The sequence below is a fragment of the Amblyomma maculatum genome, chromosome 1 (assembly GCF_055883805.1).
Source record: "Amblyomma maculatum isolate TAMU_Amacu chromosome 1, ASM5588380v1, whole genome shotgun sequence".
Lineage (NCBI taxonomy): Eukaryota > Metazoa > Arthropoda > Arachnida > Ixodida > Ixodidae > Amblyomma > Amblyomma maculatum.
In genome coordinates this window covers 469,682,558-469,705,235 of record NC_139344.1, presented here as the reverse complement: position 1 = coordinate 469,705,235, position 22,678 = coordinate 469,682,558, and the positions used below count along the sequence as shown (strand labels likewise).

Here is a 22,678-nt window from a genome sequence, read left to right as displayed (position 1 = left end):
CATTCGTCCTCTCCACTTGCAAAGTTAGGCCTCCTTCAAAAGTTTATAAGCAAAACATAAATGAAGAAAATAACCTTCAATAAACTTAGCAAACTGTGACAAAGTAATGCTAAACGAGTGCTAAGCATTTCTTCTGCATGAATATCCATGTTAACTTAAACTAAACTGCCGCCTAATCTTTCCTCTGGTGACTTCCTTTAAGTTGGCTGCGACACCTGTGTGGCTAATGCAAGAAAAAGGAAGTGACGCATGAAATCGGTTGGATGATATTTTACCACATATAGAATCTTAGGCACAGGTTTCAGTTCTCGAATATTCTTTCTGCACTTGTTTAAGGTACTAAAAATATTGTCTTTGAATGTTAAAAAATCGCGTAAAAGTTACCTTTTGAGTGATTCAAGTGATTAAAAAGTTGTATTTGGGATGTTGAAATTTCCACTGTATATTCCAAGAAGTTCACTTACCGCTGCTGCCTTGCCTCATGTACGCTGATATGTCGGCAGGATTGTACCACTGTTTAAAATAACTTTCCACAGTTACGTTAGTGAAGAAGGTCTGGATGGCTTCTTTTCCGTAATAGAGGAAAGAATCATACGTAGCAAAGGATCCGTCAATAGGGATGTGGCAGGACATGAAGCCACCATCTTGTGGGCCGCATTTTCCGACGCTTTCAGTATTGTATTTTTCTGTACTCCGCATGTGCAGTTTACCGTTGGTCAAGTTGAATCTGAATTGAGTCCCATTGAGGTTACGAGGATCGTAGACGGCAAAGTATCTATGCGGCATGTCAAGGCCTTCATTCTCCGGAACTAGGTTTCCAAATAGCGTCTCCAAGTTTGATTGAGATGCTGCATATAAAACACAAGAAAAATATTGATCATAATCAACAAATCAACACAATGTTTTATCACTAAACCTCCCTATCGCTCTTCTCGTGTCGACCATCACCATAACTGGATCTATTTTTTGCCGTACTGACATGTTTTTGCATTCTTTCATCTTTGCGCATCGAAAGAGTGGACCCATCTTCCCAATGCCGTGGCTTGTATACGTGATTATGCTGCCTATCGTCAGTCAGTGATGAGGGCGGTTTTATCTGATGTGAATAGTTAGTTCTTTGTGCTTTGTTATTTTCTTCGATTTTTATACTTCTTTTTGCTATAATCGTTGAGTTGCTTGGGTGGCATTTGTTACTGTTGCTGGTCTTATACATACCTTTTTCTGCATTCCCTTGACTGCTTGGAATATTGTATTTTCCTAGATTTTACCTACACTGTTGCCGCTTAAAAAAAAAAAAAGAAACATTTTGTTGCGTTGTCTGCTTGCCCACTCCCCTCTGTAATGTCTTAACGCTAGAGGGTATCAAAAATAAATAAATAAATATTGTTATTTGAGCCTATTACACATGACAACGTGCCAGCGAAAATAGACACTCACACGGGCACAGAAATTGATTGATGCAACATCGCAGTAACGAGGAAGTACATAGAAGAGGACGCGTACAGCGCCGTTTTTCTATTTACGTCCTAATTCCTTGCACTGTATTTTATTAAGCATGGCGCATTAAGCATGGAATCCTATTTCTCACCCTAAGCGACAGTTGGTGATCCTCTCTTCGCACTACAAGTGTTGCCCATGCCCATTTCTTATTCTTGATTTCCACTACAATGTCAGTAACTTGAGTTATTTCTCTCACCCACCCGGCACGCTTCCTCTCTTAATGTTACCCCTACCATGTACCGCTTGGTGCTAAGGGCAAATTAGCAGGGAATCCGCAACATATATTTTTTTGGAAACAAGAGTCAAATATTTATGTCCAATCATTCATATCACTTGGCATAGATTTTACTGCCACGATCTAATGGTAGGCTCACACAAACAGCGTCCACACTACGCTTTTTAAATTTATAGGTATAGTTTGTCGTAATAAATACATTCTACCACTAAAAAGAAACCTTCACCTTTACTATGCATGCTTTTACACATTAATTAGAGTAATGCTATATTGTGCGGGGAAATACCACTATGTCAAATTTGCAAGAGCTTTTTGTTCTCCAGAAGCAAATCCTTATTACAAATTCCTCCTATGGCGCCCCAACGCGTTCCATGCGAATAAAATGATAAATAATTCTAGTTCTTAGGCTGTTCGAGTACAGGTTTGCTTGCTTTTGCAACAAAGAGATGGCACGAACTGAGTACTTTTTTGTCCCGCATTGTACAGATAGTGCCAAACAATACGCCCTATACTATAAGAAACCCTGAAATAGTGGAGGCACCCAGGTACAGAACAAACTATGGTTTTGTTCTGTTGAAATATATACCAAGGTTAAATTATGTATATACTGCCAAAATGTTTGAATATTTAACTGCAGAGTAACCTAAACAAAATGACTTTTCTTCTCTCTGGAAAATATTCATTGATTAGGTTGTATTGACAAGAAATTCATCTCTTTGCCATTTATATCCTTTTCCTTTTCATTCTATATTTCCCCCTCTGTATTTCAGCACTATATATCTTCTTTTTTAACGCGTGAATTGTTAATTCTATGCAGCGTGAACAGCCGCTGCTCTCATTGTTGACTTTTACGGGTGGGGAAGCCTGTCGAGCAGTCATTACTGTTTTTTTTTTCGTCACCCACGATTTTGGTAAGGCAAAAGCGGAATGAACGTTCATTAATTCGTTCGATCGTTCGTTCGTTCTTTTCGTTCATTCATTCATTCATTCATTCATTAATATATAACTAATTAATTAATTAATTAATTCATTCATTCATTCTAAGCACAAGGTGTATATTGGTGCTTTCGTGTTTTCATGCATAATTTTTTTATTATTTCTCACGCGTTGATACTTTCTAGAAACCAGAGATTAGATTTATTTAGAAAGATTTGATTTATGATTTATGATTTGAAAGCTATCGATTCTGTGAGCTTGCCCCTAAAAAGAACCCCGTTATCTTGCACTGACCTGTGCTGAACAAAACGCATCGGGATGTTTTTGGAAAACGCTTTGAGATCGACATTTATTGTAATTTGATATCAGTGAACAGTAGGGGAATGTTGAGTGTCATTTGAAGTAAGGCGCGGTTATTCAGTCTGTCGTAATTTGTGTTACATACTTTGTCATGTATTGATGTATAAGGTCTAATATATTCGAACTACGGCGAAGCATTAAAGTAATCAATACCATTTACTAATGTACAATAATGGCAGCGTTTGGGCGAGTTGGTTAGACATCTTAAACCTGGAAAGCGCATAAAAAACACACGGACAACAGCAAGAGACCGACACACGAGAGCTTACTTCCAACTGATTTTAATTTCATGCGAGAAGCAGAATATATGTACACTTGAGATCACATGCGCATGCGAAGGAAAAAACTCGAACAGGAAAAAATATTATCTGGCTGCACATGTAAAAGATGAAAGATATGCAATCTTTTTTTCGGACAGCAAAATCGACGCACCACTTGCACAATCATCGCCAGTTCCTGCTATCTCAATTGCCTCAACAATTTCGCGCGTTGTTTTACACTTGCTTTTATAAAGAACTTCACATAGAGGAAAGAGAGGACGACGATTCTTCTTGCTTTTGCACTTGAGTCAATGAATGCTCAAATGCCCACCTTTTTTGTTGTCCACAGCGTAATTATGTTCATCTAATCTCTCATTTAGGCATCTACCAGTCTGGCCTATGTAATATTAACCGCAAGGCAATGGCACCTTGTACACAACCCCTAATGTAAATTGTATTGATAAAGGCCTAGAGAGGACTAGGTGAGATATTTTACCCATTCACAAAATATCTCCCCTAGTCCTCTCTAGCCCTTTATCAATACCGTTTACTACTGTAAATTGTATTGATAAAGGCCTAGAGAGGACTCAGTTCAGTTCAGTCGTTCAGTCGTGTCCGACTCTTCGTGACCCTATTGACCATGTCACGCCACGCTTTCCGGTCTCTCACTATCTTCCTAACATCACATAACTTCATCTGCAGTGCCTCGAGGATGCCATCTAACCATCGCGTTCGCTGCCTACCCCTTCTCCGGCAACCCTCAACCTTTCCCAACATCAAATCTTTCTCCAGCGACTCCTCTCTTCTCATCAGATGACCAAAGTAGCTGAGCTTTAACTTTAGAATTTGACCCTCCAATGAGCAGTCAGGGTTTATGGTCGACAATATTGACTGATTTGATCTTCTGGCAGTCCAAGGAACTCTCAAGAGTCTTCGCCAGCACCACAATTCAAACGCGTCAATTCTTCGGCGGTCAGCCTTTTTCACAGTCCAACTCTCGCATCCATACATCACAACTGGAAAGACCATAGCACGAGTTATACGGATCTTGGTTGGCAGACTAATGTCTCTGCTCTTTACTAGGCGGTCAAGGCTAACCATTGCTCTCTTTCCCAGAAGCAGGCGTCTCCTAATTTCATGGCTGCAGTCTCCTTCCGAGGTAATCTTGGAGCCCAAGAAGAAAAAATCTGTCACTGCTTCCACTTCTTGTCCCTTGATGCTCCAGGACTTGATAGGGCAAGACGCCATGATCTTTGTCTTTTTAATGTTCAGTTTAAGCCCAAACTTCTCACTCTCTTCTTGTACGCGCATCAGAAGTCTCTTGAGTTCCGCTTCACTTTCTGCAATTAAAGTGGTATCATCCGCATATCTAAGGTTGTTGATACGTTTTCCAGCAATCTTCACTCCAGCTGAAGACTCGTCCAGACCGGCCTTCCTCATGATGCACTCTGCATATAGGTTAAATAGGTAGGGCGACAGTATGCAGCCTTGCCTCACTCCTTTCTCAATCGGAAACCAATCAGTAAGACCATGCCCAGTTCTGACTGTGGCCTCTTGCCCTTCATACAGGTTCCTGAGGAGACAGATGAGGTGAATTGGAACTCCCATCTCTTGGAGAGCTTGCCACAATCTGCTGTGATCTACGCAGTCAAACGCTTTCGCATAATCAATAAAGCAGAAGTAGATGGGTTTCTGGAACTCTCTTGCTTTTTCCATGATCCAGCGAAGGTTGGCAACTTGGTCTCTAGTTCCTCTGCCCTTGCGAAACCCAGCTTGCACGTCCGGAAGCTCCCGATCCACATACTGCTGCAGCCTACCTTGGAGGATTTTCAACATCACCTTGCTAGCATGCGAAATAAGCGCGATCGTGCGGTAGTTGGAACAATCCTTGGCACTGCCTTTCTTTGGAATGGGGATGTAAACTGACCTCCTCCAATCCTGTGGCCACTGCAGGGTTGTCCAAATCTTCTGACATAATGTATGCAGAATGTTAACAGCGTCATGGTTGAGGTTTTGAAGCAACTCAGCTGGAATGCTATCAATTCCGCTAGCTTTGTTCTTAGCAAGGCTGGCTAAGGCCCATTCAACTTCACTCTTCAGGATGCCCGGCTCAAGATCAGTTATCACAACCGTCTTATGTTGGGTTTGCACATTCGAGTCCTTCTTGTACAGTTCTTCTGTGTATTCCTGCCACCTCTTCTTTATCTCTGCGGCTTCAGTGAGGTCCTTGCCTCGTTTGTCCTTTATCACGCCCATCTTAGCACAGAAGTTTCCTTTGATATCTTTGATTGTCTTGTACAGAGCTCTTGTGTTCCTTAATTGGAGAGGACTAGGGGAGATATTTTGCGAATGGGTGTACTCTTGTGTCGTATGAGCTAACTGCACGACGCATTAGGAGTCAAACTGCAGATACATGTTTTTAAATTCATCCGCAGTTTGTCAACCGATAGCTTGAACTTTATCTTATCCGGTTTTGCACGCTCTATCAGTTCTGCTCTTGCCTCGAGGGTTGCAAGGGAAACGTCATCGCAAATTGCAAAATCTGTTTCCTTATGTTTTGGCCCTTAAGAGTGGATAAGTGCTTCATCCATGAAACGGGTACACTTTCCAATTTATTACCGTCCTCTCATTAGAGATATATTTTAGTAGGCGGGGAACTCGCTGAAATTGCTTGCCAGTAGTCGTAGTTCCTGACTTTTACAAGCCGAAGTTTAATATTTCGGTTTGAACATTGCCCAAACGCCTTTTATTCATCTTCGGTTAAAAAAAAAAAAATATTTGAGCACCGTATCCTATTCGCTGCATTGTGAAACCTTGACACAACGGCTGTCAGTTGATCAGAGGCGAACTGTACGTTTGTTTTTGTTTTGTTTCTTTCCTTGTTGTTCCACTTAAAGCGTTGGCTGCTTCTAATGTTGCTAACTTAATACTAATAGCTGAACTTTTTTTTTTTTCACTTGCTGCCTGCATTTATTTAGCCCCTTTTCTATTTCAAGTAACAAAGCATGGCCTTCTTCAAGTTTACTGGACGTTTCAAGGGCGTCGGCAAATGCATCACCTTTGCCATTTGGCATAGAACCGGGGCTTGATTCTGTCATCCGAGACTATGTGCAAAACGGTTCGTAAGCCGCAAAAAACTTCTACCCGAAAAACGCGAAAATCCTCTTCAGCATGCTTTCAAAAGCAGGTGGGCATGATATAGCCAGACGTCAGAAATTGTTGTCTGGTGAAAGAAGTCACTAATGACGGGACTTGTTTTACCTGCACCAGTGTGGTCAAATTCTTCCTTGGTGCAGAAATACGTTTCCGGCAATACTCATTCCGCCGGCATTTGGATAATTCTTTTTTATCTAGTGAGGAATTGCGTAACACCGGGCTTCGCAGCGCGATCTAGATTTTCTACATCTGCGACAATGATGCATATGAATATCAGTGCTACTTGGTGCTGCTTATTAATAAATATAATTAGCGCTTCATTTCAATCAAGCGCCCTTCAATGCAATGCGAGGCCACCGCCCACCCTATATATAAGGTGATCGCACGAAGTTTCCAAACTATCGCACTTAACACACCCTTCCAAAAGATGCAGTGGCAGCGCGCCCGACACAGAACGGAAAGGTCAATGGCTCGATTCCCTCTCAGCCACTTTTTTTTCACACAATAGTGCTTAACTTTCTTAGGAGGCATTTCTCTGCGGCGTTTGATAAGCGTTCATTTCTACATATGTTCATATCTAAATTCTACTTAGCCTTATTTATAATGCTTATAATGCCTGGAGGGCCAGTATATACACACGGGAGGAAAAGTGTCTAAAGTTAAGCAAAATAATGAACACATAATATTAGAAGTGCGTACAGGGGTACAAGTTGAATACTTCAAACGCACAAAGATTCACACACACTTAACAAGAAAGCACATTAAAGAACTGCAAAAAAAAAAAAAAAACATTCAAGAAACGTAGCTTTTTTTGCCAGTTGGCGTACAGTTGAAGGTAAAAACCAGCGAAAAGAGGACGCGTTGACAAGGAAAGAGTGTACAAGGACGGCGCTGGACGCACATGTGCGTCAGCGCCACCGCCACAGAGAAAAAAAAAAGCAATTATTGCTAGCGCAGGTGCTAGCACGTGACAAAACTATGCCCCATTCATAAAATTATATTCTCTTGGAGAAATCCTGACGGAGCAGTCATTGACGCATTATGTGCCTAATTTCTTGATTTTGAAGGCTTCCAAGATTTCTCGATCCATCTGTGTTTTTCCACGGCCGATGATGCTGACATTACTAAAAAGGGGGATACAGTTATCACAACTGTTGCAATGTTTCGGCAGATTGGCTGTGTCATCCGGCTTCAGTGAAGTGCAGTGCTGCCTTAAGCGGTCATTATTACACTGGCCAGTTTGGCCAATGTTGGCCTTACCCCATGGTAGACAGTACACAATATCGGTTGTACATCTGGTGAACATGGTTCGGTGCTTGATATTGCAGATCATTTTTGTGTCCTTATTTGCAGTGAAACAGGCTCACACTGACGACTGTTTTGTGGGCGTTGAAAGACAACCTTGACTCCGTATCTCATGGTAACTTTTTTCACATTATGGGATATTTTGTGGTATACGGTATTAAAGCCGCTCTTGGTTCCTGACATGACGTATCTTCATTGTGAGGCATGTGATGCACCTTTAGCTTACTTGATAGTGATTCAGAAACAGAAATCAGGCCCTGTTCAGGATAATCCGCTGACCGCAGGCGACAAACCTACGCAAGGAAACTTGTGCAGAACGTGTCGGCAGCTTTTTCGCAAGACATTACATAGGCAAATGTTGGATATTCCCCCTTTTACCAGCTTAGAATGGGACGAGGTGTAGGGCAACATGCTTTTCTTGGTACGGAGAGCTCCTTTCCAGCAAACGTGGATATATCGTCAGAATAGGTGAGGAGTAAATATAAAAAATATGATGCTGTTATCAAGTGACATCTAATGGGTGAAGCTGAAGTCAGTGGAAGCGTCTTTAAAAACGGATAATGGGATTAGAAAGTCGTCGACATACCAAAAACCGTAATAATTCAAGCGTCAGTGAGCTGGTGATAACACACAGTGTCAAACTAGACTGAAATATGTGGCAAAGTACGGGAGCCACACACGAGCCAATCGGAATCCCCTGCTTCTGTACATACATTCGGTCCTCATGCTCTACGACAATAGACGACAGGTAACGTATTAGAAGTTCCAGAAACGAGTTGACAGTCAAGCCCGAACTGTTGTCGAAAGAAACCGCCCCTCGGCTGTCGATGAGGTCACGCACAGTCTGAAAGAATTTCTTGTGGGGAACAATAGAACCTACGGATATGGTGAAATTGGCCCTCACGGAAGCACTAGACAAAAACTCCACAAAGCTTGTTGAGGTCTGGACGCCAAAGGAGTTGTCGGGTGCGAAGGTGTCCAGCGAACGATTCAAGAACATTCTGACCGTCTCTTGCCATGAGCCATCCGCGGTGACGATGGCCCTGAGGGGGCACCCGGTCTTATGCGTTTTTGAAGCAAAGAACATCCTCAGGACATCTGTCTTCTCTTTCTTTCACTTCTTTTAGTAAGCCCTCAAGATTGAGCTTTTTCAAAAGCTCAATAGCACGACTTTTTACTTTTGACGGCTTAGCGGTCGCGGGCTTGAAGTTCTTATTAATAGCGTCGTGAGCTTTAGCGGATAACACGGTTGTGGACATTACAACAAAACCGCCCTCCTTATCGGATAAGGTCAAACTGAGGTTTTTAAAGAGCTCAGTGATATAACGTAGGTTTGCTTCATTGGGCACCGCGTGTACCGTTCTTCAAAAGGCAGGGAACACCTTCTGCCAAGCATATGTCCCTTTCATCGGCGAGGGCGTTTGCTGCGACACGGCGGACTGAGGCCAGGAGTTCTCGCTTCATTACAGTGGGTTCTAGGGTAAACGTAGGGCCTTTTCTCAAAAAGGCGTCCATGTCAGGGTGAACCAATGCCCCTTCAATATACACTGCTTTACCGATGGCCTGGCCGTTCTGTTGTTTTCGGCAGAATTCGGCGAACAGATGTCCAATAGGATTCAGTGAGTTGAGAAACAAGACGATGGTGCTGTCGAAACCTACCGGCAGTAAACTGACCAATTCTGTGTTGAACGCAAATGAGGCGAAGCCAGTCGCGCAGATAACCCCCCTGTCTCCACAATTCAGTCTTGAGTCTAGAGTACCGGTCTTTTGTTTTCGTGCAGCCCCGCGAGCTTCTCTGCTTCCAAGGACGACCGGATGAGGATGCGGAAGACTGGCTTGACCTGTTCGAACACGTGTCAACGAAAACGCCTGGAATGAGGAAACGAGGCTAAAACAAGCCTACGTTGTTCTTCGGTATTCTGCCCGAATTTGGTTCGAAAATCGTGAGACATTTAAGAGGGAGTTCTTGACCGCTTTTGTGAAAATCGTCCGAAACGAGAGAGCCCAGGCCCATCTTCAATCACGAATTCAACTCTCAAATGAGTCAGTCCTGTCTTATGTTGAAGAAATGAAACGCCCTTTTCGTCGGGCCGACCTTGATATGAGCGACGAGAAAAGGGTGAAATTTCTGATGCGAGCAGTAAAGCAGTCGCTCATTGGCTGCCTCGTCAGGACCTCGCTTAAACCCGTTGAAGAATTCGTTACGGAAGCCTCCAACATTGAAGCTACCCTTAACACCCGCTCTCGATATACAACCGTCCAGTGCAAGCCTGCTGACTAGGTAAGCGACGACCCGTGAAATCGCGTCATTGGCATGTTGGTTTTCCCACCACATTCGTCTTCCTCCGTGCAGGACGTATTGCTCGGACCAAAAAGTGACGACAGAAGTATTTATTTTAAATAACAAAAAAATACATAAACTCTGCCGCAGCGACGCGGCATCAGGCAACATACGTGCTTTCACTTCACCTGTTGACAGAATCACAGCGAACATCAGGCAAATGACTCCTGAAAAACAAAACAAAACAATAATAAATACGGATTGTGAAGGCAGGCACAAGCGAACGTGTTTGCAAATTCCCTTTACAGAGACAAGCAGCGAGAGAGACCACTATATATGATGAAACCGGTCGCAAGTGCCAGCAGAGCAAATGCAACATGCAACATCATGAAAGATAAAAAACACAAAACATAATTTAAGCATGAGTTTTTTTGTGTAAGAGGGCCTATTTTTCGAGCCTTTTATTTTGAGAATTTGAAGAGATATGGCTGATAATATTCTAACAAGCAGTTGACACAGAAGCACGGAATATGTGTGGGGATTTTCGTCACCAATCGCAGTCGGCCAAGAGGTTCCTCGAAACTTGATCCAAAGATGATGACTTCATCGAGATGCACATGTTATGACTGCTATTTGAGCCCCGAGAGCACGAGATAAGTTGGAAGGTGGATGGCGCGGAAAAGAGTCTCAAGGCTTCATAGATACGGGGAAACAGGCATATTCCGATATGCCACGCATGAGCGTGGATTATTGTAGGACTCCTAGACTCCAATTTGGCGTGGTGCTCTTAGGCCATACAGGCCCGCTCGCACGGCTTGGCAAAGCGGCTCTTTATCGATGTTTATGTTGGGTGGTCTTTCACATTACACTGTAGCTTACTGCTGTACGCTAATGAATGTGTGCGAGAGAAATGATGTGCAAATTATGAATTAGAGATTACGTGACTAGCAAACGGAATGTAAATTAATAAGGAAGAGCAAGAGGAACCGCAGGCGTGATCCGTTAATGATATTGTTACATATATGCCTGCGTCATTGAACGGTGAAGACTGCGATCAACAACAGTGAGACAGAAGGAAGACGAAGGTGTAGAAACGGTAGACGGTGCGAAGAGAATGTTTGGCGCTTGCCAGAACATTCACACGTCATCAGCCGTTGTGTTTCTTGAGCTAACCTTCTTGCCACGTATCAATATCGTGTCATGCCACCAAAGTCGTAGCTTAAGTATGCCCCAATTGTTTTAACGCAGAAGCCCTACTGCTTGCATTGTTGGATTTCTCTGGGGTGGCTGTGAAGCTCCTTTCGCGCCAGTGCTCGAAAACAAAAAAAGACTCCGTGCCAGTGGTTTCGAAACATGACCGATGCAAAGAAGTTGGCTTCGCAGGCTACTGCGTTAGACCCCTGCGTCATCTGCCTTTTATTGTTTATTGCATTTATTTCACAAACAATACAGACTGGCCTAGTGGACATTGAGGCACACCCTGCAGTCATTAAGTAGTTTGGACTCCACAGATGAACTACAACTGCGTCGCGGATAGAAAAAGATGTGTCGATTTGAAATATAAAGAGAGAGGTCGATCCGAACAAGATGTTCTTTAATAGAAGTTATAAAATAAAGTGGGGAGTTCCACTACTGCAATGCCCACTGCCGGGGAGCGAGCCTAGAGAGGCTCCTGAATCATCCCTGGGAAGTAGTGGAAAGGGTGGAGGAGAAAGGAAAATGAATTGAATTATAGGGTATATAGGTATAGGAGTTAGGAGCGAATAGGGACAGCGGAGGATTTGCCAAATGATCTTACTGATTGAGTCGAGATCCCTTTCTGGACTAGGGCGAGGATTCGCTTTAGCCGAATGTGCGGCCCTCGGGCTTCAAGCGCATTCTACCACCGCAAAGCGTTTGCCGGGTCTCCGACGTCTGTTAAAGGTCTCCTAACGTCACGCCGTTCTTGGAGTTCCCCGTCCCCCAAGTCAGGTTCCCCCACCCCGGCCCTACTTGAGATACTAGAGCGGTGGATGTCGCCGTCGTGAGGAGGTTTCATTCCTAAGTAGTAGGCCAGCCGCCAGAGTTCGGACTCTGACGCAAACTGATGGATCCTCTTCCCTGAGTTTCTCCCCACATAGCAACATCATCACAAACTGAACCTACCTATTGTATCGTGAAGGTCTCTCCCATATTACTCCAATTACCCGGTCCTGTGCTAGCTTCAGATCCTTGAACCCTGTGAACTTCTTAACCACAACCGCACTCCTAACTTTCTGCCTCCCCCTGCTACAGTATCCTTCCCTTAGAATTCAGTTTGTTACTCTAAGCGACCATCAGTAATCCTATCTTCCCACTGCATGTCCTGCCAATTGCATATCTTCTTGATTTCCACTAGAATGTCAGTAATTTAAGTTATTGCTCTGGCCCACTTAGCACGCTTCTTACTTCTTAATGTTACCCTTACCATTTTTCGTTCCATATCCCTCTGCGTTATCCTCACCTTAACTACAACCCTTTTCGCTATAGTCTCCGCGTTTTAGCCCCATAGGTGAGTACAGGTAAGACGCAACTGTTTTATATTTCTTTTTTGAGCGATACCGGTAAGCTGCTAGTCATATTCTGTGAGTAGTTGTCAAATGCGCTCCACCCTGATCTTATATTCTTCTTATTTCCTTTTCATGGTCGGGAACTGCTGTTACTACTTGTTCTAGGTAGACATATTCGCCTACTACTTCCATTGCTTCGCGACCTAGCGTAAACTGCTGTTCCTTTCCGAGGCTGTTGAACATTACCTTAGTCTTCTGCATATTGATTTTAAAGCCTACCTTTCTACGTTTTCTGTCTAGGTCATCAATCATTATTTGCAGTTCGTCCCCCGTGTTACTTGGGCAAGGCAATGTCATCAACAAATCGCAGGTTACTGAGGTATTCTCCTTCTACCCTTGTCCCTAACTGCTCCCATTCCATGTCAATAAATAAATAAATAAATAAATAAATAAATAAATAAATAAATAAATAAATAAATAAATAAATAAATAAATAAATAAATAAATAAATAAATAAATAAATAAATAAATAAATAAATAAATAAATAAATAAATAAATAAATAAATAAATAAATAAATAAATAAATAATTAAATAAATAAATAAATAAATAAATAAATAAATAAATAAATCAATGAGTTTATTTTCGCATACAAAGTACAACGAAAAAGGGTGACAGGAGAAAAAGCTGCTTTGACTGAGCTCCAGCCACCCAGCAGCGTTGATGAACGATGCACTATTTAGGTTTATACATAATTTGACTTCATTAATTATACATACTTATACAAAATACAGAAAAATGAACATGCAAAATATATAAGTAAAAAGGTGTACATGATCAAAGACTCCAATTACTAGGACACACATAGTATATTATACCTCAATACATTTATACGAATACTGAATACTTCCTCTAAGCAAGCTAAGTAGTCAGTAAGCAAGCTAAACTCTAAGTTATCAATGATTGCTATGTATAAGGATTGGCTATATTCCAAACAATTGTCTATCATTTGGTTGATAGTGTGGATATGATCGATATTAGAGCACCCTTTCCGAAAGCCTGTTTGATCTTCGGTTGGCATACAGTCTAAGGTTGCCCTGATTTTATTAGCGATTTCCTTGGTAAATACCTTATACGTAACAGATAGTAAGCTGAATGATCTGTAATTTTTCAAGTCCTTAGCGTCCCCTTTCTTATGAATTAAGATAACGTCAGCGTTCTTGAATAACTCTAGTACAATCGATGACTCCAGGCATTGCGTTTACAGGGTGATCAGTTTTCTTTGCACGATATCCCCTACGTCCTTCAACAAATCTTCAGTTACCTTAACCTCCCCAGCTGATTTCTCCCTTTTCATAGTTTCTAGCTTTCTTAACCTCGTCCTTCGTTCTTAACCACTTAATCTCATTATTCTCCTGACTACTTTTGTTACTGTATATACCAGTATAGAACTCCTTGGCTACTTTGACTGTCTTATCCATATTCCTTATGACATTGCCCGCCGTGTCCCTTAGTGTTGTGGGGCTTCGCAGCCCTTTTCTGCTCTGCCTCTGCCTTTCTGAGGACCACTGTCAAGTTGTTCGTACAGCTTTTAGCCCAGGCGACCATCCACTTGTTATAAAATATTTCTGATTTGATTTGATTTTCAGTGTTTCAAAGCATGCGCTTTTCCTGTTTGTGTTAGTGTTTGCACGTCCAGCGCGAGTGCACATGAGCGAGCTGCCATTCGAGGGCGCGGCTTGTCACCGGCGCGGTAATTATGATAGATACGCGCGTCCAAAGATACGCCAACCACGTGCAGCGGTGGCGTAGCGGTAGAGGATCCGCCTCGCATTCAAGAGGGCCGGGGCTCGAATCCCGGTGCTGCGCTATTCTCCCCCGGATAAAAAAAGAAAGAAAAAAATCCGCGTGTCGATGGAATTGCATAAACAAGTCTGGGGTGCGACCTGATGCCGGTGAACACCTCCAGCAACGCACTCCCTCACCAGAACAGGAGTTGGCCACCCTGGTGCAGTAATTAGCCGCAACCTAAATCCTATAAAACCCTGGCCCTCAGTCTCCAGCGGCTGCAGAACAACTGACCACGGCGGCGGTCAGACCTGTGACGCAGCAGGGGGCACTAAGAATTCCTGGCTCTGTTGGACAGGCCGCCATTGCAAACCGACCCTGGTAGCGTTTAACGCTAGAACCCTAGCTAGTGAAGCTAGTTTAGCAGTGTTGTTAGAGGAACTAGAGGGTATGAAATGGGATGTCATAGGGCTTAGTCAGGTTAGAAGGCCGAATGAGGCATATACTGTACTGAAGCATGGGCATTTACTGTGTTATCGAGGTTTACTGAAGAGGCGAGAACTAGGAGTAGGTTTCCTTGTCAATAAGTATATGGCGGGCAATATAGATGAATTTTATAGTATTAATGAGAAGGTCGCAGGCGTCGTAATTAGGCCTAATAAGCGATATAAACTGAAGGTTGTACAGACCTATGCACCTACATGTAGTTATGATGACCAGGCAGTTCAAAGCTTCTACGAAGGTGTAGAATCAGCAATGCGAAAAGTATAGACGCAGTATACTGTACTAATGGGCGACCTCAATGCCAAGGTAGGGAAAAAGCAGGCAAGAGACCAGGCAGTAGGGGACTTTGGCATTGGCTGAGTTAGCAGAATGCAATAACTTAAGAATCATGAATACCTTCTTCCGCAAACGAAAGAACCGGAAATGGGCATGGAAAAGTCCTAACGGGGAGACTAAAGATGAATTTGACTTCATACTGTGTTCAAACCCCGCCATTATGTAAGATGTAGAGGTAATCTGGAAAGTGCGATGCAGTGACCACAGGATGGCGAGGTCCCGAATTAGCCTAAATCTGAAGAAAGAACGCAAGATTAGTAAGAAAGAAACCCGTGAACGAATTAGCGGTGAGGGGGAGGGCAGAAGAGTTCAGGATCTCGCTGCAGAATAGATATTCAGCTCTAACCGAGGATGGCGACATTACCCTAGAAGCAATGGACAGTAATTTCAGAGATATCTTTGCTGAGTGCGCTGTAGAAGTAAGCGGTAGGATAGTTAGAGAGGATACCGGTAAGCTGTCAAAGCAGACGAAGGATTTGAATAAGAAGCGCCAGAGTATGAAAGCTTCTAATCGAACTGACCAGATAGAATTGGCCGAGATATCAAAGCTGATCAATAAGCGCAAGGTAGCCGATATAAGGAAGTATAACATGGAGAAAATTCAGCATGCTGCTAAGAACGGGGGAAGCCTTAAAGCGGTAAAAAAGAAATTGGGCATAGTCAAAAACCAGGTGTATGCGATAAGGTACAAGGCGGGCAACGTCATCACGAATATGGACAAGATAGTCAAAGTAGCCGAGGAGTTCTGTAGCCAAAGTAGTAGCCAAAGTAGTCAGGACCGTAATGAGATTGGCGGTACATTCAGACGTTCCACTAGTGACGAAGGACGAGGTCAAGAAAACATTAGATACTATGTAAAGGCGATAACCAGCTGGAGAGGAACAGATAACTACAGATTTCTTAAAGGTCGGGGGGGGGGGGGATATTGTGCTATAAAAACTGGCCACCCTGTATACAGAGTGCCTGGTGTCATCGACGGTACCGGAACCATGGACGAATCAAACATTATCCTCATTCATAAGGAAGGGGACTCTAAGGGCCTTACAAATTAAGACCAATCAGCTTACGGTCTGTTACGTATAAAGTATTTACTCTGGTAATCACTTATAGAATCAGGACAACCTTAGACTGCAATCAAGCAAAGGATCGAGCAGGGTTTCGGAAACGGTACTCTACTATCGATCATATCTATACCATCAACCAGGTGATATAAAAATGCTCGGAATATAACCAGCCCTTATACATAGCATTCATTGATTAGAAAAAGCATTTGACTCAGTTGAAACCTCGGCGGTGATGTAGGCATTGCGAAATCAAGAGGTAGACGAGCCGTACGTGAAAGTGCTGGAAGGTATATAAAGTGGCTGCACAGCAACCATAGTTCTGCATAAAGAAAGTAACAAAATGCCCATAAAGAGAGGTGTTAGGCAAGGAGACTGGATCTCCCCAATACTACTCACAGCTTGCTTAGAGGAAGTATTTAGAGACTTGGAATGGGAGCAGTTAGGGATAAGGGTAGATGAAGAATACCTCAGTAATCTGCGATTTGCTGATGACATTGCCTTGCCCAAGTAACTCGGGGGATGAACTGCAAATAATAATTGATGACCTAAACAGGAAAAGTATAAAGGTAGGCTTAAAAATCAATATGCAGTCGACTAAGGAAATGTTCAACAGCCTCGGGAAGGAACAGCAGTTTAGGGTAGGTAGCCAAGCACTGGAAGTAGTTGGCGAATATGTCTACTTAGGACAGGTAGTAACCGCAGATCCGGACCATGAAAAGGGAATAGCAAGAAGAATAAGATTGAGATGGAGCGCATTCGGTAAGCACTCGCAGATTATGACTAGCAGCTTACCGGTATCACTCAAGAGGAAAGTATGCAACAGTTGCATCGTACCTGTACTCACCTATGGGACTGCACGTGGAGGCTAATCAAGAGGGTTCTACTTAAGTTGAGGACAACTCAGAGGGCTACGGAACGAAAAATGGTAGGGGTAAAGCGTGCAGAGTGGGTCAGAGAAATAACTCAAGTTACTGACATTCTAGTGGAAACTAAGAAGAAATGGACATGGGCAGGACATGTAGTGCGAAGAGAGAATAACCGATGGTCGCTTAGAGTAACAAACTGGATTCCAAGAGAAGGAAAGCGTAGCAGGGGGCGGCAGAAAGTTAGGTGGGCGGATGAGATTAAGAAGTTCGCAGGGGTCAAGTGGATGCAGCTAGCACAGAACCGGATTAATTGGAGAAATATGGGAGAGGCCGTCGCCCTGCAGTGGGTATAGTCAGGCTGATGATGATGACGCGCGCCCGAAGGAAGGCTTGCGGCTTTTGTCTGGCGGGAGACCAGCAAAAGGCGGCCAGCGAGCAGCGGCCAGTGAGCGTTACTGGCTAGCGGAATGTGCACGGGCGACTTAACTAAGACCTGCGAGACGAAGACGAAAGCAATGCCTGCAGGAATGCCTTAGGCGTATTTGCGTGAGTTACTGCCACGCGAAGATCAATGCTTCTTGTGCCGCCTATCACTCGCCATACTAGCGCCGCAGTGTGTTTTGTATTGCTGCGGTAATGCCCTGTCCCTCGTTCTGTTTTGTCCTCGGTGTCCTATTGTCGCGCGCCTCAACAACCTGTTTCCAGCTCAGTGGCGCCCGATGTTGCTTCTTTTATAGCGAAAGCAATAAAAGCAATTCGAGCCTTCAGCGTTGCGCGGCTGGTAGTCATATCTTACCCACGTGACGCTGTGACGTCACACCCCACGTGGGCTGGCAGGAGTTGCCAACTTGGCTCTCTCGTTTCACACGGGACAGTTATGTCAGAATCAGCCTGCTAGGACCCTGGCATTCACGTTACCACTATAGGCCCCTAAGGCACGTTTATATGGCTTGGTTAAAGCGGGGCTTTATATGTGGGCTGAGGAAAAAGAAAGAGAAGAAGAAGGGTAATGTTTTCGCTCAATATTTGGTTCAGCAGCGGTGTGCCCTTGTAATTTTTAAAATTGGATTTGTCCCTCATCGGGCGACACCATGGCTCGCGGACCTGTTTTCTAGAAGGTGGTACTTTCTGCGCATACGTCAGATTTTTGCCTATGCCCAATTTCTTCTTCACCGCTTTAAAGCGTCCCCCATTCTTTGCAGCATGCACAATTGTCTACACATTATACTTCGTTGTAGAGGCCCCTTTACGCTTATTGATTAGCTTGGATATCTCTGCCGGTCCTATCTGCTCAGTTGGATTGGATGTTTTCTTACATTTGCGTTTCTTAATCAAATGTTTCGTTTCCTTAGTTAGCTTATCCCTTCATAAAATGAACGAACATGCACTCGCTTCATACTACTCAGTCACAACTTACCGGTATCCCCTCTAACTATCGTACCGCCTACTTGTACAGCACTTAGTAATGATATCTCTGAAATTATTGTTCATCGCTTCTAGGCTAATGTCGCCATCCTCGGTTAGCGCTGATATCTATTCTGTAGCGAGATCCTGGACTCTTCTGACGTCCCCAAAACCTCTAAATCGTTAATAGACCTTTTCTTACAAATATGTCTCGTTCCTCTTCAGATTTAGAATACTTTGAGTTCTTATCCTGTGGTCACTGCATCGCACTTTCCCGATTACCGCAACACCCTGCATAATGGCGGGGTTGGAACAGAGTATGAAGTTAATTACATTTTTAGTCTTCCCGTTAGGACTTTTCCATGTCCACTTCCGTTTCTTAGGGTTGCTGAAGAGGGTATTCATGAGTCTTAAGTTATTGCGCTCTGCAAACTGAACTAGTAATTCCTCCTTGTTATTCCTAGAACCGATGCCATAGTCACCCACTGTTTGGTATCTTGACTGCCTGCTTTTTTTCTACCTTGGCATTGAAGTCACCCATTAATACCATATACTGCGTCTCTTTGCGTATTCCAATCATTTTTCGTAGAAGCTTTCAACTGCCTAGTCATCATGACTACATGTAGGCGCTTATTAAACTTAATTACGATGCCTGCAACCCTCTCATTAATGCTATCGAATTTCGATATATTACCAGCTATATCCATGTTGACAAGGAAACCTACTCATAGTTCTCGCCTCTCCGGTAAACCTCGATAAAACAGTACATGCCCATCCTTCAGTACAGTATATGCCTCATTCGGCCTCCTAACCTTCATAAACTCTATGATATCCAATTGCATACCCTCTAGTTCCTCTCAAAACACTGCTAAACTAGCCTCACTAGCTAGGGTTCTGGTATTAAACGTTGCTAGGGTCAGTTTCCATGGTGACCAATCATAAAGTCCCATCATTGCTATGCAGTTATGTCTGCTGTTAGTGCCGAAGGTGACATCCTACAAAGGATGCACGCCCCTTTTGGGTATGCTACACATGCTGAGTTGTTCTCCGGGCTGCTAACCGCTTTCGGTACAGGCCTTCCGTGCCGTTCTCGCACTCCTACTTGTGCCGATCGCGTTTGGAACAGTACTGGGCGCTTTACACTCTTCCTTGCTCCTACTATCTCACGGTACCCTTTTTGAGTGGTACAATGCTTTAGCGCCTTTACATTCTAGGAGTTTGCACATATATATGCGACCAGTCCTTTACCAAGTTTCGGGTTTGCTAACTTCTCATTTGGTTACTTTGCCACCGACTCTTTCGAGCTTAAAAGGCAGGATTAGTTCGCCACCGCCCGCCAGACGTCAGCGAGGACCCGCTCTCTTCGACAATGGAAACCAACGCGTTTGCGACTGGGTATTGCCTCTTTGGCACAATGTGTAATTTCGTTCCAGCATCCAGACAGCGAGCTGCGGTTCCTTTCTAGTACTGAGCAGCACCTCCGTCATTCCATTGGCATCGGGCAGGGCGTTCCCTCGGCCAGCATTAAAGACTCGAAAACTGGTTTGACTTCCCTCTTTTACCCGATTCCACACGCCCTGTCCATACCCACTCGGGACTTGCCGCCGCGACGGCAACGGGATAACGTGGGCATGGCCCGCTCACAGTGCCAAGGGAGCGCGCTGCCATCCCCGAGGATTTTTCACCCTCTGTACGGGCCCCAGCTGCACCCATACTGACTGCTGGCTGTTGCGATTGCGCAAAGCCTGGCAGCCGTAACCACCTTGGCATGCTCACCCGGCGGGAGGACGTATAAATGCAAAGCGCCAGATTTGATTTATAGAAGGCGAAGAAGGCGAAGAATGCTCGGCCATCCGCAGCTAATGCTTTCGCTCCACATTCGGTTGAGCAGCATTGAACCCTTTTCATTCATATGTGAGCTGGTAGCTTAAGCTTTCGCGTCATACTCTTAAAGGAGGAGCCTAATTGTTCCTAGTAATGTAGCATCTTACACTGATAGGGCGTGATAGGGGAATAATGTAGCAGCCAAAAGAAGCTTCCGCCGTTCCAATCACAATTCAACCAGAGCTAAACCACAGCTAATTTTTGTTTTCATTTTATTAGCGTCTACCATGCTAATAATGCTAAAACGTCCTTGCATGCAACTGAGTACATGCGGTCTTGCATACAATCAGGCAGTAAGCTATCGGTTTGTAGTTTTCCAGGCCCTTGATATGCTCTTTCCTATGATCAGGATAATATTAGCGTCGCTTTAAGATACCGGTGTGTTCGAGGTCATGAAGATATACGTATACACGGTGGCCAGAGATTCTGGAACAATATCTGAAACGTACTTGATGTAGGTTTTTTTTTGGTAACGCAAGCAAAGACAAAGACAAGAAAGGCGAGACGTACACACACAAGCGCTTGTGTGTCTCACCTTTCTTGTCTTTGTCTTTGTTTGCACTGCAAAAAAAAAAAAACCTACATCAAGATGAACTACCAACTCGCCCAGCAGGAAGTTTTAATCTGAAACGTAATTAAACAGTTCTACCGTTATCTAATGTTTGCCACCTTCTTTTTTGTTTTGTATTGCTTTCTAGGCGTTTAATAATAGTTGCTAAATGGAGGCGGAGGGCTAGATGGCTCAGATTTTCATAGAACAGCGCCAAAGCAGACAGCTCACTGTGAGTCGGAACAAGTGCAAACTGCAAATGTTTGCTTATAGCAGATGCGACTGAAGATATGGCAAAATAATTTAGAGCCAGAGGGTGACAATGCACACATTGAAAGGGCATATAAATGAGTTCAGAAATGATAGCCACCAACGTGTCTCACAACATTCTATATAAAATTACAATTCAATTATTAGAGACCGCAAGATATGTCGTGCTTATCAAATCACTACAGTCCCATTTGATGTGGAAGGCCTCGACTCGTTGATGGCGATCGTGTCCTTAGACCTGTTTAAGAACTTAGTGTCCTTCAGCCTCACTGTCGACAAATTCTTGTCCTTTTCACCACAGGATTTATTGTGATATGATAAATGAGATGCTATTCATTTTCTGAAGTCGAGATATATTCTTATAGGCGATACAGTGGTTAGTTTGGCTGATGCAAATTCTCTCGTATATCAGGGGTATCTGATAAAGAAAGCTGACAACACACTCTATAAACTAACATCGTACTCGCAGTGACAATCTTTTTTCGTTGTCATGGTCGGTTCAGATTTACAGCCTAATAGAGCAAGCTTGTTTTGGGGACGGGAAAAACCACAGGTGCTTTATACTGCGCTTCAGTAAAGTTTAATATGGGGGCTACTTTACTGCTATCAGGGCTAACGAGATGTATAATTCCTTATACTACATTGGTGTGGTTATATATAGCTGCATCTAAGTCCAATGTCTAACTTTGATATCGTTACCTCGTCCCATTCAATGTGGGATGTATTATATTCGAGGACTTCGCTCTTATCGTTACGTCAAGTGAAGAGTCAACTGAAGTACTCACCCTTCATGACGAAGAGATATATTTCTGACCCAACTCTGAATGAAGGGCCGCTCTCACAGGATGGGAACGCGCTGCACTTCAATCTTATATATGCAGGAGATTACAACACTCTTTCTTCAGCTCACCACAAGCGCTATTATTTTCACGATAATAAGCCTTCTTACAGGCGACTGATTATACCGCATAAATGCTTAAAGCTGCGCGCGTTAGCCAACTGAAGTAAAGTAAGTCTCATTACTATGGATTTCTGTTCTGTTGCATAGCTCGAACAAATTAACTTTAATGTAAGCGTTGGCTGATATTTATCACGCATTAAAAAATTCGCCAATGATTACGTTACTTGCTAATGCGAAATTTGAGCGCAGCTCATAACCTGTTTCACCTTTTCGATAGATTGAGGCAAAGATTTAGAGCAAGACATGTATGTGCAAATACAGACAATTTCTGATAATTAAAGCTCCACAATGACGGCACACAGATACAGAGACGACCGGACATGCGCTACTTGCAAGAATTTATTGAAGCGACAAACAGCTGCTTATATACCCATTAGAGGGTTCGGGGAAAAAAAAAAGGGAACAAAAGGTGACGGATGCGCGCGCGATCACAAAAAAGGCACAAGAAGGGACATCACCCACGCATCAGACATCGTTGTTGTTGTTGTCT

At 43.5% G+C, this 22,678-nt stretch overlaps 1 protein-coding gene across 2 annotated transcripts; it reads right to left on the bottom strand.

The window, feature by feature from the left end:
• Positions 1-441: 441 nt before the first annotated feature.
• On the bottom strand, positions 442-22,152 carry LOC146209930 (uncharacterized). Of its 2 annotated transcripts, none has more exons than XM_084605263.1 (3): positions 22,013-22,152; positions 10,222-10,260; positions 442-848 (listed from the first exon to the last, which is right to left on the bottom strand). In XM_084605263.1, exons 1-3 carry the CDS (start codon positions 22,017-22,019, stop codon positions 457-459), a joined length of 438 nt encoding a protein of 145 aa, XP_084461389.1. In that variant the 5' UTR covers positions 22,020-22,152; the 3' UTR covers positions 442-456. The 2 variants fall into 2 exon arrangements, with proteins under 2 accessions (XP_084461389.1, XP_084461384.1); XM_084605258.1 differs by having other exon boundaries at positions 10,207-10,260; positions 22,013-22,150.
• Between the last annotated feature and the right edge of the window lie 526 nt (positions 22,153-22,678).

Bases quoted from the DNA above. Each gene is read 5' to 3' on its own strand.
- LOC146209930 (XM_084605258.1), bottom strand. The intron at 849-10,206 runs GTATGTTGCCTG...TTTTATATGCAG, and splicing joins AACAGGTGAAGTGAAAGCAC to CATCTCAATCAAACTTGGAG.